Below are 17,183 nucleotides of genomic sequence, written 5' to 3' on the forward strand. Positions count from 1 at the left end.
AAACGGGGTCACCAAGGTGGTGCCCCAACTCTTTTACTTTGTTGTGTCTCTTTTTCACAGTATTATATATATATATATATAACCAGCCGGCGTGATGCAACATCAGAGATTCAACTCCCATAAGGAGAAACAAAGCCAATTCATCCAATTAGGATGAATCATGTGTTGTGTACTCTTCATATTATTTGGCGGGAACTGTGTCACATATCTATGACCTGCTTCTCGCAACTGAGAGGACGTGGCGGATGTTTTGCTGACTGGCTGACCAACCACAAGCATTACCTGGTAGGTAACCATCCATATATTCAGATTGCGATTCAGACCAATCTTCACCATGTCAAGTAAGCAAACCAGCTGCCATGGCACCACTTCAGAGGCTTTGCTTCAGGTGCTGACGTCTGAGATTTGATTCTCGTGAGGGGAAGAAAAAGTGCGTACACCTGATGAGTCCCAATTAGGGCAAAACATGTGTCATGTACTCTTTGTATTATTTGGCAGGTGCTGTATCACACACACACACACATTATATATATATATATATATATATATATATATATATACACACACACACACACACACACACACACACACACATATGTATATACATACATACATGGGATGGTATGAGTATTTCATTAACTGCTAATCCACTGGGATTTTCATGCACAACCATCTCTAGGGTTTACAGAGAGCGGTCTGAAAAAGGGAAACTATCCAGTGGGCGGTAGTTCTTTGGATGAAATGCCTTGTTGATGCCAGAGGTAAGAGGAGAATGGCCAGACTTGCTCGAGCTGATAGAAAGGCAACAGAAACTCAAATAACCATCGTTACAACTGAGGTATGAAGAAGAGTATCTCTGAACACACAACACGTTGAATCTTAGAGCAGCAAAGGGTATCTAAACCCACCTTATTGATCCACCCCACAGCCCTTCATTTGCGATATATTGCCTTTAATTCCTGTACGTCTAATCAGCTTCCTATGATAATGACACCTGGTAGCTTGTCGAAAGCTCAGGAATGAAAAAACAATTTTAAGATATGTGATTCATTTTCTCCCTTTGTGAATTATTATCTACAAATTATATATATATATATATATATATATATATATATATATATATATATATATATATATATATATATATATATATATATTATTTGACAGTAAACTATTTCAACCATTCTATGATCTGCTCCTCACAAACTGAGGGCACCGTGGCGGATGTTAGCAGATTGCTGGCCAACCACAAGTGTTACCTGGTAGGTAACCACCCATACAATCAGATTGTGACACAGACTACGAATGCCGTGAATGTAATTACCCTGATCTATATGCTGTCAAATAAACGAACCACACGCCTTGGCGCAACGTTAGGGACATCGCCTCTGGCGCTGATGTCCGAGGTTCGATTCCCGAGAGGGAGTGCAGTGGAGTGTGTATGCCTGATGAGCCCAGAATGAGGGCGAAACACGTGTCGCGTACTCTTTGCATTTATTTGACAGTAAACTATTTCAACCATATATATATATATATATATATATATATATATATACTGTATCGTGTGTGCACATAGGAGACAACTGGAACAACTGAAGGACTTTAGTCCACTGTGTCCTAATACCTTTTCTCTTCCATCATTTGCAGTGACGATAATTGATGGCTATAAAAACTCTGACTGGTACCCCAGCTCTTTATTGTTGCCTTGTCCTTCTTTTACTATATACATGGGTGGGAAAAAGTAGGTTTACAGTTGTGAGTACACAAAACACAGTTTATTCTTTGAATTAATGTCTAATTATTAATTATTGTATTATTTATTTGCATTATCGGTCTTCTTCTTCTTAAAGATTTTGATTAATAAAGCTATTGTAATAATCATAACCTGCATATCTTTTTCCACATGAACTACTGTAAACCTACTTTTGCCCACCCCTGTATATATGCATGTGTATGATAATTATGTAAACATACATGTGTATAATATAATTAAGAGGATATAAATATATACTGTATTCATAAACCTACATATTGTATGTAGGAATTTATGTACAATTTCATGCTTTGAGATACTGGAGACACTATGGAATATACTTCAGTGCATCTTAACTCACCTAGTGATTGTTAACTTTTGTGTTTGGTGGTCTATTCTGAGTGTTCAGCTGTGTGTTTACATGAAGAGAACTATAAAATATTTTTATGAATAAAAAGACAAGCAGCCATATGAAACAATATCAACATTTTTAACTTGCTTTGCGTAACAAAAGTAACGATGCCTGAACATACACTGGAAGTAAAAAACACAAAACTGGAAAAGTCACCTTTCTTTGATAAAAAACACCAGCAGCGTAGCTGCAGTTACCTCCAATTTCATAAGAATTGCCTACAGTCTAATGATTTCATATTTTTTTTTATTTTTGAGCAGAAATAAATAATGAGTCAAAACCATATTTGTTAAAGTAGCACTCACCAGGAACTTTTATCGTTATATTTTTGCAGTCTGGGGGTGATACTGAAAAGACAGAAAAGAATGAAGAAATAGAATTGAGAAAGCTAAAAAAAAAACCAAATTTAAATAAATAAGCAAATAAGACATTCAAAATAAGTAAAGACTATTCAATCCATTAATGTTATTTAAATCAATCAGTTAACAAGTTAGATAGTTACGTAGAACTGTATGAAATTATCAATAAAGAAGAAGAAATAAATTTTAGAAACATGAAAAAACAGCTTAAAATAAATACAAGAATATGATTAAAAAAACAATTAGAGACTGTTCTGTTGCTAAAACCAAACCAATAATAAGGTGAGAGGCATATAAAATTTTATATACCTAGCCTATAATAGTATAATGGCCCAAAGAATTTTCGCAGTGAGTGTATGTACACTGTATAATACACTATACTCTGCACATAGTATGCACATATATTTGGATTATAAAGACTGCTTATGTTTGTGGTGATAGATATACAGAGAAGGAATGTGCAGCCCAAAGATTACATGATTATGTCTCCGCATATGTCTAGGTATGGTATAATGTAGCTTTATCTTTGTTGGTCTCTATCTTGCACTCGCCACCACTGTGGTAGTCTCTATAACTGTTAAGCCCTGAAATGAGATCAAAGGGTTAACAAAGTCGATGGACAGTTGCATAAAATTATAAAATTATCAATCCATTTGAGGGTCAAATGGGAGCTTATCTGGGAACATGGTAGGAAATAAACCTGATAAGGGTGCAGTTCAATTCCAGCACCCATTCAGCACACACACACACAAACACATGCACACACACACACACTTACACTCATGAAGGACCAGTTTGGAAAAGGAAGTCAAGCTAAGCGGCATGTTTTGATGGGGAAGAAAATTGGAAAACACATGCAAACACCAGGTATGGGGTTCAAATCCAGAACACTGGATCGATGAGGCCAGAATTTTAAATACTGTTGAAGCCTCCATAAAATAATGACGTACAGATAGATTGGTAGGTACATGTCAAAGGCAGGGTGGCACGGTGGCGCAGTGGGTAGCGCTGCTGCCTCGCAGTTGGGAGACCTGGGGACCTGGTTTCGCTTCCCAGGTCCTCCCTGCGTGGATTTTGCATGTTCTCCCCATGTCTACGTGGGTTTCCTCCCACAGTCCAAAGACATGCAGGTTAGGTGGATTGGCAATTCTAAATTGGCCCTAGTGTGTGCTTGGTGTGTGGGTGTGTTTGTGTGTGTCCTGCGGTGGGTTGGCACCCTGCCCGGGATTGGCTCCTGTGTTGGCTGGGATTGGCTCCAGCAGACACCCGTGACCCTGTGTTCGGATTCAGCGGGTTGGATGATGGATGGACGGATGGATGGATGTCAAAGGCATTATATAATAGATAGATAGACAGACAGACATGAACGTCACTATATGATAGATAGATAGATAGATAGATAGATAGATAGATAGATAGATAGATAGATAGATAGATAGATAGATAGATAGATTTGAAAAAACACACACAGTCTCATTTCATATTAATTTGAGCATTGTTTCAAATAAACCAACCTTTAGTAGTGGAAGTTGTCGCCATCCAGTTGTTAATGTCACCTGCAAACAACAACCAGAAGATGTTAAAACAATGGCAAAGTTCAATAATAGCTATGTATTCAGAGTAGTTAGACTATAGGAGTGTAAAATCCAAGGTTACCTGGGTATTCCTAGCCTACTACATTTGAAGTGAATGACACTGGCAGCAAAATTGTAGACATTTACATAGCCAGTCAACACCAATGCTCCACTCCGGAAATGTGGAATTTGGGAGAAAACAGCAGAGGTATTACCACCACCTCTGTAATTAACAGCCCTTGAGTAGAGAGGATTCAGAGTTTGAAGTACCTTGAAGTCCACATCACAGAGGACCTATCCTAGTCCATACCAACTCCTTGGTGAAAAAAGGAATAAAAACATATTCACCCCCTCGGATACTTCAGACTACCCTCCCAATTACTAAAGAGCTTCTGCACATCCATCATTCAAAGTATTCTGATGGGATGTATCACCTTGTGGTTTGGGAAAAGCACAAAGCAGGACCACAAGGCTCTGCAGCAAGTGGTGCAGTCAGCTGAATGCACTTCCTATATTTGAGGACATCAATACCAAGCAATGTCAGACCAGGCCAATGTATAATATCAATAATTCAAGCCATCCCAACAATGACCTCTTTTTTTGTGCTGTGGTCTGATAAACACTATGGCTGCCTGAAGACAAATTCAAAGAGACTGAGGAGGAGCTTCTGTCCACAGTTCATCTTCATCTTGAATAAGGGAAATGTATAGAACTACATGATGTGCTATTGTTGAGTTATTTAAGTTATTTATATAGTTATTATTTATTACTATAATATATTTAAAATCCTGTTAATGGCTCTGTGGCTAAGGATTGCACTGGTATCTGGAGGTAATTGGTTCAAATCCCATTACTGATAGAAGGGATCCTACTCTGCTGGGCCATTGAGCAAGGCCCTTAACATGGAAATTGCTCCAGGGGTGCTGTACAATTGCTGACCCTGTGCTCTGACCCCTAAAGAGTCATGTGAAAAGACAATTACCTTTTGGCAGAATAATAAAGTATATCAAATCAAATAAAAAAAAATCCAAAACGATTAACGACATTTATAAACTCATATATTATTGTTATGGTTCCTTTACTATTCTTCTTAGAGTCAGTTTTTGGAGCTTAGTAACTAAGTATTTCACTAGATATTGAACTGTATTTATAGTTTGTATATAACAAATACAATTTGGTTTGAATTTGATGCCCTTTCACAAACAATCTTCTCAATGACAATAATAATAATAATAATAATAATAATACATATTATTTATCTAGTGCCTTTCACATTCTCAATTGGTGTCACTGTCCTTAAAATTTGCTGTAAATCCTATGTCAGCTTATTTTTAACTCAGGTTTGCTTTAACATTCAAAAACTTACATTTCTGTTCTTTGTTTTAATCATCCATCCATCCATCCATTTTCCAACCCGCTGAATCCGAACACAGGGTCACGGGGGTCTGCTGGAGCCAATCCCAGCTAACACAGGGCACAAGGCAGGAACCAATCCCGGGCAGGGTGCCAACCCACCGCAGGACACACACAAACACACCCACACACCAAGCACACACTAGGGCCAATTTTGAAACGCCAATCCACCTAACCTGCATGTCTTTGGACTGTGGGAGGAAACCGGAGCGCCCGGAGGAAACCCACGCAGACACGGGGAGAACATGCAAACTCCACGCAGGGAGGACCCGGGAAGCAAACCCGGGTCCCCAGGTCTCCCAACTGCGAGGCAGCAGCGCTACCCACTGCGCCACCGTGCCGCCCTTGTTTTAATCAGTTATACTGAAATAATGTATACTTTAATTCTCTCTCCTGTCCCTCTCTTCTTCATGATTCTAAAGTACTGCAAGTCTGTCCCTGAATACCATTAGTGTTTACTTGTGTTGTCTCCTCAACATTTACTTTGTAGGATATTGGAGCAAGTGTGGAAAGGAGAATATTTTTTAATCAACCCACCACTAAACTGAGCACAGATGTCTATTCTAAGCATTGCATCAACAGTAACCTTGGTCATGCTGCAAAAAGTGAGAGAACTGGTCTTCATCTAATGGGAAAAACAACTTTTTCCTGCTTCAGATAAACTTTCAATTAAAGACAATTACCTGTAGGAACGAAAAATCAAAAAAGAGATCTGCTTAATATCTTTTTGGTTTCTCCTTGACAACAATGAAATGAGAAAGAAATAAAAGGGAGACATTGCTTGGTTCTGAATAATACTATTAGTTGCTCTAATTTATATTGCTGTTATATTTTGTGCCGTAGGCCAAGTTTATTAGTGCGTCAACTTTCTCTTCGGGAGCTAAGCTGTGTGGCTGGGTTTTTCCTCCCAGTTACGATCTGTGCCCTAGGCGAATGCCTAATTTGCCTTAATGGTGGCGCCAGCCCTGCATATAGCTAAGAGTGGGTTGATTTGTTTTATTTCCTCTGTTGTACTAAGATAGTTTCCCTCTTCCATTGACCGTATGATGGATAAATGGTTCTGAAAATTCATTTATGATTATTATGTTTAAACTAAGGGCAGTAAAGAGTGGTGCTGTCTCAGTGCTGCATCATCTGAGGGGCACGCTCTGGATACCAAGGCGAAACTCCCACCAGATTCAAAGAAGTATGCTAATAATGTCCAATGTAATTACACAAAGGGGTGCAATTTGCATTTCTGAATGCAGATACCGAGGGGGACCTCCCTACTTGGTTGTCAAACTATGATGATAATGAGTGGTTGAGTGACCGTCTTTAATGAAAGTAAACCCGAGGGGAATCCTAACCCTATTTGTTGAATTTGGATGATATTGAGTGGCTGTCGTTACCCCCGGGCATTGTTTATGAAAGCGAAAGTGCTCATAATCTTTAAAGTCTGCAATTTATGTGTAAATAGGCATTGTTTATGCTACTGAAGGGGTGCACAGTCCAGACAACGAGGGGGACACCCTCCAGGTCATTGAAGTCTAATAATACCGACTTCCTACTATGGACAATGCAGGGTGATGTCGGTCAACCCTGCCTAGGGCTCCAAATGGGCTTTGACCGGCACTGCCCTTACATTCCCAAATGTAACCTTAGGTTGTCAAATTGTGCTTGGCTTCCTGTTCCGAGAGTAAACAAGAAATGATGAGACTGTTTTTAATTTCTGGGCTCCAAAAATATGGAATAATCTTTCTACAGAAATATATCAGGCTTGCAAGGGCATATCTGTCTAATTCATGTCTTAAAACATACTTTTTAAACCTGGTTTTCTGTTAAATTTGTTACTAATCACATTGTCTGTCTTTTGTTTTCAGTATCTGGTGACCGCTATGTGCCACCACTCTTCCAGACGAAATTCCCTGAGGCTGGTAGAAGGAAGAAGAACACTGAGATCCCATCCTTGATGATGTCTGCACAGACTGACTATCTCTCTTTAATTTCTTTCTTTTTTATATCTTAGATATACAACAGAATGCCCAATAAGTCCAGAGTGGGCTTTTGGTCATGGAACCCCTTAGCTTTTTCTCTACTAGACATAAAACCATTGTATTTAGTCATGAGAGGCATTATATAAATAGATGTTTTTGTTAAATCCTTAGTCTGGTGTGATTATAAGGGTGGAGTTTGAATATTCTCCCCCTTTCCTTAAACATTTGACCTCCGTACACTAAGATTTTCCTCCAAACATCCAAAAATAAGCAGATTAGGCTAATTGGTGATTCTAGATTAGTGCTGTCCTGTCGATAGGTGTAGCTGTGGTTGAGGATATTGGGCTTCAATCCCACCTTCCAAAATATACTGTATTTTATGACAATTCCACGGTATTGTGCCTCTTTTAAACTTTGTTGGAATCACCGTTAGTTTTAAATCAGCATGAAATATGCTGTTGTCTTTGATACTATCATACACTTAAAATACGCATTATAAAGGCGACTAAAACATGTGCTTTCCATGTGAAAAATGCTGGGATGGATGGATGGATGGATGGATAGATAGATAGATAGATAGATAGATAGATAGATAGATAGATAGATAGATAGATAGATAGATAGATAGATTTATTAATCCCCAAGGGGAAATTCCAATACTCCAACAGCGGCATACTGATAAAAACAATATTAATTAAAGAGTGATAAAAACACAGTGCAAGTTAAAAAGTGCAAGGTGGAGAGTGCAAGGCAGGTATAACAGTCAATAACATTGTATAATAAAAATATTGTAAATATGAAGGACACTGAGAAATTAATTCATGCATTAATTTCTAGTACAATTGACAACTGTAATTCATTTTTGATTTGAATTTTTTATCACCAATCAGAGAAAAGCAAAGCAAAATGATACCTTTTATTGGCTAACTAAAAAGATTACAATATGCAAGCTTTCGAGGCAACTCAGGCCCCTTCTTCAGGCAAGATGTAAACCAATCAGTAAATATTGAGATAATAATGTAAAAGCAAAAACACCTTTCTACTGGGTTAAATACTTCATCAGGGAAATGTTGCTACACTTGATTTGTGATCTAAATTTGTCTTTAGTCATTTAGATTATTGCCACGCACTCCTAACATGTCTGCCAAAAGAAAAAAAAAAAGATGTCAATCAATGAATTGGTTCAAAATGCAGCTGCAAAAATTCCAAGTAAAAAGAAAACACGCGCACATTGCATTGGTGTTAGGCGTCTGTGCACTGGCTGACAGTGTCTTACACAAGAAATTTTAAAATACTGCGAATTGTTTATAAGGCTTTGAGTAATCTTGCATCTTTATCTATCTATCTATCTATCTATCTATCTATCTATCTATCTATCTATCTATCTATCTATCTATCTATCTATCTATCTATCTATCTATCTATCTATCTATCTATCTATCTATCTATCTATCTATCTATCTATCTATCTATCTATCTATCTATCTATCTATATACGTTTGTTCCCTTAATTTGTCAATCACAGCCTTAGATTCTCAAATTCTGCTTGACTTGCTATTTCAAGAGTAGAACTTAAACAAACTGGCAACACTGCTTTTAGTTTTTATGCTCCATCAATATGGAATTATCTATCTACAGAGATACACCAGGCTGGAACAGAAGAGTTACTGAATCATGTTTTAACTTACTTATTTATTCTGTTTTTCTGTTAAATTTGTGACAATCACATTGTTCGTCTTTTGTTTCTCATTTCGGTATCCAGTGGTGGCCCTGTGCCTCCATTATCTGGATGAAATTCCCTGAGGTTTGGAGGAAGGTAGAAGAACACGGAGATCTTGTCCTTGAGGATTTCTGCACAGATGGACTCTCTTTTTGCTTTTTTTTTTTGTATTTTAGATTTGCGATCGAAAGCCCAGTGGGCTGTGTAAGAGACAACCCATTGACCATCAGTCATTTTTTTTATATTACTGGTTTTCTTTATTTCCACTTAGTACCAAATTGAAATCACCTTGAATTATATTCTTTATTGGAAGGCGGTATATTAATAAATGTTGTTGTATTAACAGAAAGAAGAATTTGCTATACTGCTAAGCAAATTGAATTGAAATTTGCCAAAATATCAGTGGATTAAAACACTTTTAATTGTCCCTGTAAAACTACAACTAGCTGTGAATCTACAACAGGGTATTCTGTCAGAGTAAGAGTGCAGGTGAGAAGGCCTGAAGTCAGGCAAGGAAAAAAGAAGCATAAAAGAATTACCATCTTCCACAGTTAAGACCTGAGAGGTTATGTCTATGACAAAAATGTTATATTACATGTGTTGCTAGCTAAACTAAATAAAACCTTAACATTTTGGGATGAGTGTCAAGTTTGATGGAAACGTAGCACAAATCATCATTCTGAGCACTGTCATGGTATGAGGATGCATGCGCTCCTTTAGTGCCCAGAACACTCATTAAGATTTACTGAAGGCAAAACCGGTGAAAGGCATCTGTACCACGTAATGAAAGCTCATTTTCGTTCAAAACAGAAATTCAGATCATGCAGCCAAAGCAGCCTTGGTGTTACTTAAAAACATGACGGCTATTATTCTGAAGTGGGATACTCAAATGCAGGCAAAGTTGAAGATCACGGTTCACCAGTGGCCCTAGTTCGTCTTGCGTGAGCCTGAATAATTTTTTCAAGGAAGGAAAAAAAAAAAAGAAGAACTTAATGGCAAAGTCAATGACTGGGATTTTTCTATTTTAAAGTGCCTCTTCACTGGAGGTATGAAAATTTATGAAACCAGTTATTTTCTGACAATATATGTAATTCAGATAAGGAGGGCCTGCAGTGTGGTATTTTCAATTTAACAAAGTGAATTTTTGTGCAGTGATTAACGGCCACATTTTTTTTCAAACAATTTGTTTATTAAATGATGAATTAAGATAGAACAATGTGCACAATGAAATTACAAACTTATAAAACCAAATAAGTCATCCCCTCAGTGTCCAATCCACTCATTCCCCAGCCTTTTCTAGTAAGATTTACATTGTGTATGCCTAAAGAAGTCTGACTTGAAAAGTGAGAGGGTCCCACAAAATCAGGTGGTCCCTAGCATCCTAAGGGTACCTCTTTGATTAGTGGTGGGTCCCAACTGACTCCCAAATCTGGATAATATTAACCATGGGACTTCCAGTTACTAATATTACTTATGGGTACCCCATTAATCCTTGCCATCAAGGTTAAACTAAAAAAATGAGGTCTTCCGGACTGAATGTAAAATGGAGTCCCAACAAGTTATTAATATGGATTTTACAGCAAAACAGTCAATAGACAAATTACGATTCTCTACTTTAACAAAATAAAATGTGAAAAGTCCAAGGGAAGGTGAATATTTTCAGACCCGCTGGATCTTTGCTTTTACCACTCTGCACCCAGACTATCAGGTTTTCTGGTGTCTTTAAATTTGCTAAATTCATCCATAAATGAACTGATGTGCCATTCAACTGCACACACTGCCACAACACTGATCACGAAACAATTTAAAGTCTGGATGAAAACATTTTTTTTTATCTAGTATTATTAAATATGCAGTAGGTGTATTCAAGTGAATAAGAAAAATCGGAAAATATGACAAGCAAAAATGTGCCTTTAATTAATTTTGAAAAAACATTACTGATGATACTATGTGGATATGATTATTAGTTGCCATGGGTGAAGCCGTGAAAGATTATATTTTTTCTATTTTATGTGTCCTTAGCAATGTAATATCTGTGGAATATCTGCTAAGTGAAGAGGAGTTGAGCTGAGAACTTCGGGGCAGAGAAAAAAACAAAAAACAAAATGGCAAAGACAGTTACGAAATGAACAACGAATCATATTAACTGATAAATAAATTAGGAAGAAATTCTATTTAAAAAACATATTCAGTATCAAGAACAAGCCAAATCTGAGTTAATAACAAAGAAGTAAAAGAGATACATCTTTGTAAAAAAGAACACTAAATTATATATATATATATATATATATATATATATATATATATATATATATATATATATATATATAAATAAAATAAAAGAAAGTGCGTAAATAAGTAATACCAGGATAGGAGAATGGTGGCCCGCCAAGTTAAAATAACTAAATCATGGGTGAAAAAAAGAAGTGATATCTGGGTTAAAAACAAAATATCAGGACCTACTCCGTGATTCCAAGAAGCAACATCTGGACAAAAGCAAGCAAATCCAGGATGGCTCAGTGGTTAGTTTTGCAGTCTCAAATATCCAGGGTCCTGAGCTTGATTCTCAGATTTGGTTGTTGCGTGTGAGGAGTCTGCACTGTGTCCCTGTAACATTAAGTTCTTTACTGGAACTTTAATTTCTTTCAAATATCCCAGAATTGTGTGTTTTAGGTAAAATGATGAGTCTAAAATGGCCACTTGTGATAGACGTGTGTGTGTGTGTGTGTTTGTGAGTGGGCCCTGTAGTGAACTAACATACTATGCAAGCATGTTTTTTCTTACGACAAGCCTCTGGGACCCTAAATTGGAATGAAAGGATTTTGGGAATGTTCAAAAGGGCCAATGAGACCTGAAAACTACTTAAACATGAAATAAAAATGACTACTGGTTAAAAGTGTTTCAAAACCAAGGGGTAAAACGGAACCATTGACAGATGACATTTGGATGTGAATAAGTAAGTCCAGGTCAAAAAAAAAAAAAAAATTAGTCATTGAAAAAGATCACATGGGGTAAAACAGAATTGGAAATATGATGGAAATTAACAGCGCATGGACAAAGTAAGCAATAAGTGAAATAAAATGGGATACCCTAAAAAGTGTAAAAAAGCAGCATAACATAATAATCACAGATGCACTTAACCCCATTCAGGGCCACAGTCTTTGACCGAGGAGTCCACTCACACACACGATAAGTCTGGGGCCTATTTAGAGTCGCGAAATAACCAAACCTGCACACATCTGGGGATCTGGGAGAACAAATCAACAAGAAACAACAAATACTTAAATATCTAATAAAAATGACTTCTGGTTAAAAAAAAAATTTTAAGTCAAATGTAAAAGAAAGTCTACACCATTGTAACAGACAACATATTGGTCTAAATAAGTAACTCCAGGTCAAAAAAATATTAGCCCCTGAAAAAGATCATAGAGAAGTAAAACAGAGTCAGAAATAGGATAACAATAAACATCACTTAGACCAATAATAAGTAACAGGTGAAATAAGACGGAATACCCAGAATAAGTTAGAAAGAAGAATAACAACAACAAAAAAAAATAGCACATAAGTACAAATTAGTCACGTCATGGTACAAAAAAAATATAAATGGAGATTTCAAATGCCGCATTTGGAAGTAAATATATGAAAATTTGTGAATAACACCAGATAAAACACCTGGATAAAAACAAGAAAGGCCTGGCAGTAGAAGGCAAAGAGTGATGTTCTAATATTTGAAAGAACGTGTAGAAAAAGAATAAGTGAAATTATACTTCAATAATAGAAAACCAAGTCTTTAGTAATGAATGGGAGCCCTTATTATATACAATTAAAATAAAGGAGCCGAAGTGGTTCTTCAGAGTGAAACCATTAGACAACCATTTCCAGTTTCCACAATAATCACCTTCACAGATTTGTTTGTGGATCCATAACAAGTTCCAAATATAACCATTAATAGATAACAGATTTGAGAAATACCAGTGAGTTCCTGATTTTAAAGGAGTTGCCCTCCCTACAACATTAGACTATGTTCAGGTCTTCTTGATCTGTTGGTATCCTAATAGGTAGCCTACTAGATATTAAAGAGTTGTGTATTGTCCACGTATTAGAAACATTTCAAAGCCCAAAGTACCAATTTTATGCAAAAGGAACCCTTCCCAGAACCAGATGCACCAAGAGGAACCACATAGCTCTGTAAAGTGCAATTAAAGAACCGTCATTTTAAGAGAATAGGTCAGAAAATAAGAACCAACACCAGGTAACAAAAGCAGCATTTGGGTATAAATATCAAAAATTCAGTTGATTTCACTTTATTTTAGTGAAGCGCTCTTCACTGAGTGCACTGTTCTCAGGTAATATGAAAGTATAAATTTGTACAAATTACTAAATACCCATTTAGTATACATAAAGACAGAGATTTATTCAAACACACAGGAAAACAAAGTCTTCTGACACTGATTAACACTAATGAAAACTAACAATATGTGTTTGGTAATTAATTATTGAGCTATGGCCAATTGGCACTGGAGGAGAGGTAACCAAAAACTCAACATTCTGGAGAAAATCAACCTCTGAGTGATCTGTGGTCCATTACAACAGAGTCAAACACAGTCAGTCCTGAAGACCTCGGCCAACTAGCCACCCACCTGGACAGGGTCCATTCACCCACACAAGCTGGTCTAGGGTCTGTTTAGAGTCTCTAAGTAACCTAACTTGAACACCTTTGGGGATCTAGGAAAACATGCAACCTTCACATTGAAAACAGCCGGCGAGATTCAAGCCCTGGAGGATCTATGAAGCAGCGCTGCTGACTATCTAGTTATATGTTAGCAGTTAAAGAGAACAGACAGGTCATATGTACCAAATAAAGCACTCAGGAATCCAAGATCCTAGCAAACATGGAACAGACATTTCAACCAGGAACCCTTTTCTGAGTCAGTTCTGACGCTAAAGGGGTAAGCTCAGTTTTATACATAACATTTTCATGAAGATTACAGGGTACAACAAAACCAGGGCTTTCTTTATTAGATTTTGGGATTCTTGGAGAGCTAAACCTAATGTTAAGTTACACTGCGATTGATGCGGAGGTGGACAGCCCAGTGCACTCCTTCATTTTCAAATGCTGCCATGCTCCTGGAAGATTAATAAATTGATCATGAAGTGCTTGCTCAACACGAGGTGTGCCTCTCATCAAATGCCATTCTGCCCAAAAGGAAGCTGTTAAAATTAATTTAGGGTTCTGTGTTCATCCATAGTGCTCCTATTTAGTGATCTACCTGAGATTCCATCTTCTTTTGGACAGGATATTTGAAATTAAATTTCTAAGAAGGTGCCATGGACTGTATTCCTTAATTGTTGACTGACATTTTTTTTCTCCTCCAACTTTGCATATTTACCTAGCAGTGATTACTGTAAATTTAAATCTCTAACTAACTCTAGCAGATGGCTACGGGTTGATAGATAGATACATTGAGGCCTACTCCTGGACGTGCCTGCTTCCCAAGCTGATTGACTGCCTCCTTTCTCTGGAGCTATGTCACCCTTATAGTCCCGCTGCCAGTGGTACATCTATGGTGAGGAACTGCTGGCGCAATCAGAGTTGATTATGTGTACCAATCAGGCCCATTGTGCAGTTTTGATCTAGGTTCAAATTTAGATACAAAGCAAATAGAAATGCAATGAAAATTTACTCACCTGCGATCACTTGTTCCAGAAAAAGGAGGAGGAGACACCACTTCTGAAATAGTTCCATCTTGCAAGAAAAGGTAAATAACAAAAAAAAAAAAAAATGAAACACAAACCCCCTTTGAGTATAATTCACTTGAAATTTCTGCCCCTCTCTTTGGTGCTTCTACTAAACGCTTTTAAATCCTTTGAAAGAAAAACTTTAGTTGTTGGTGTTTTGCAGCGCCAGAGATGAAAAAAAGAAGAGCAACACTGAGAGATGAAACATGAAATGAGTGCAGAAGTCAGCCTTTGCAGTCAGTGAAGAGCTTCCTCTGTGCCTTGCTTCACGTTTTTGAAGATGAAACAGAGAGAGAGAGAGAGGAGAGAGAGTGAGAGGAAGAGGAGGTGGGGAAGAAACAGAGGAAGAGGGGGAGAGAGAGAGAGAGAGAGAGATAAGAAACCTAGAGAAAGTGAAAAAAGACAAAGACCTGAGAGAAAAAGAGCGAGACAGTGGAAAAACTAAACCGAGGGGTGGAGCTGGTAAATGAAAGGTGGGACAGGAAGGCAAATGAGATGAAAAAAGGTAGTGGGGTCAAATGCAAAGGAGAGGTGTAAAAGCTTAGTAAAAGTAGAGCAGAGAAAAGTCAAAAAGAACAAATAGCAGAGGTAAGGAATGAAAGCGTAGGAGAAGGCGTAAAAAGTTAAAACAGCATTAAGGGGATGAAGGAGAAAAAGAGATGGTAAAAGGATAAAAAGGTGAATAAAACAAAAGCAAGAACAGGGGGACAAAAACAATACTGGCAAGTGATAAAGAAAGGCAAAGGGTTTAAAGGACAAAGCAACAAGGGGGAGAAAGTGGGCAAAGAAAAGGATTTGTGAGAGCAAAACAGGATAAGTATCTAACATTAAAGAAGTTAGATGAATAAAACAATCAATAAGAGCAACATACACAAGTGATAAAGCTACACAAAAGTATAAAAGGTTAAAGTAAGGAAGAGGAAGGGCAAAAGAGAGGGTGAATTGATGAACGGGAAAATAGAACAAAAATAAAGGTGCTATAGGTAGTGCTATAAAGTGAAATTGAGAAGAGTAGAAGGAAGGCAAAAATGAAAAGTGACATGGGGAGAACGGATTAAAAGGCCAAAGTAATGAAGAAGAGGAGTAAGGGCAAGAGATAGAAACAGGAATTTAAGACCAAGCAGGTAACTGATAACATGCAGTATACAGCACAGAAATTAAGATGAATGAGAGGGTAAACAGAGACTTCACAAAGAGATAGTGTGGCACTAATAACAAAAAAGCTTGGATATGATGAAGTGTCTTCTACAAGAACCACCAAGGTCTTATTTGTGCTAAATGTCGAAAAACCTTCTTATTTAAATCTCCTTTGTGTTCCCACTACTAGAGCGGTGGCGGTGCCGCAATTTTGTAAATGATGGAGGTAGCATGCGACAGAGTGGTTGACATTTAACAACGACAGATGTGGATCCTCTGTCAAAATGGCCGCTATGAGAACGCGGGCCTCATCAACAATGTATATTGTTCTCCTGTGACCTTTACTGTTTTCCTGATTACATAAGAGCTTAAAACGTGACACGGAGTTGCTGCTCAACTTTACATACAGATTTTCTCCACATTAATACAGCAACATTATACCGAAAGACCTACCTCTGTTTGCACATCTTAAAGTCCTCTCAGTTTTAGATCAGATGTCAAAATATGGTGGAACAAGCTGAAGAGCACACTTTCCTCCATGCAGGTTTAAATAGCTTTGAAGTGATATGCTTAATTTTATACCAGTCATTATGAGAAAAATATGTTTTTTAAGTTTCCCCAGAGACAAAACACTTATTATCAAGCATGTGTGTGAGGTCAAGCCTCCAACTTACGAAACCTGGACAACAGTAGCTATAGCAGAAGCAACAGCACAGTGAAAACGAGACACAGTCAGCCACAGCTAGGAAGTTACTATGCTAGTTTGGAAGCATACACTTGGTAAAGTGGAGTTCAAGGCAATTTGAGTAACAGTTCTTACTAAGGAAAGCTCATCAGCAGGGAGCAGGCTAAGCTGTATGGTATCTTTCCATTGCCATGGATGTGCGCCTGGGGACCCTTTTCAGGGCTCTGAAGAGATGAGCTGTTCCACCCTGGGATGTCAGAGGATGCTGACACTAACAGTATCTTCTCTTTTCCACATAGCACTAAAAAGCTGTTCAAGGATAATACCCAACCCTACTCACTGTGTCTTGAGAAGTCTCTGACCCTTCTGGCACTGACACCATAAAACCGAGCTGCTCCTAGAAGATGGCATTTCAGAC

General features: G+C 37.6%; 1 protein-coding gene across 1 annotated transcript in view; it reads right to left on the minus strand.

Annotated features, from left to right (window-relative positions):
- Window positions 1-15,381, minus strand: part of LOC114659695 (scavenger receptor cysteine-rich type 1 protein M160) — a 41,578-nt gene extending 26,197 nt beyond the window's left edge. Inside the window, exons 1-3 of the mRNA XM_028812302.2 lie at window positions 14,893-15,381; window positions 4,039-4,080; window positions 2,471-2,512 (exon numbers count right to left, since the gene is read on the minus strand). Of these exons, the coding sequence (XP_028668135.2) occupies window positions 2,471-2,512; window positions 4,039-4,080; window positions 14,893-14,950 (142 nt within the window). The 5' untranslated portion in view covers window positions 14,951-15,381. The remainder of the gene's footprint in view (window positions 1-2,470; window positions 2,513-4,038; window positions 4,081-14,892) is intronic.
- Window positions 15,382-17,183: the final 1,802 nt, after the last annotated feature.

This window comes from Erpetoichthys calabaricus, chromosome 10 (assembly GCF_900747795.2).
Source record: "Erpetoichthys calabaricus chromosome 10, fErpCal1.3, whole genome shotgun sequence".
In the NCBI taxonomy this organism is placed as follows: domain Eukaryota; kingdom Metazoa; phylum Chordata; class Cladistia; order Polypteriformes; family Polypteridae; genus Erpetoichthys; species Erpetoichthys calabaricus.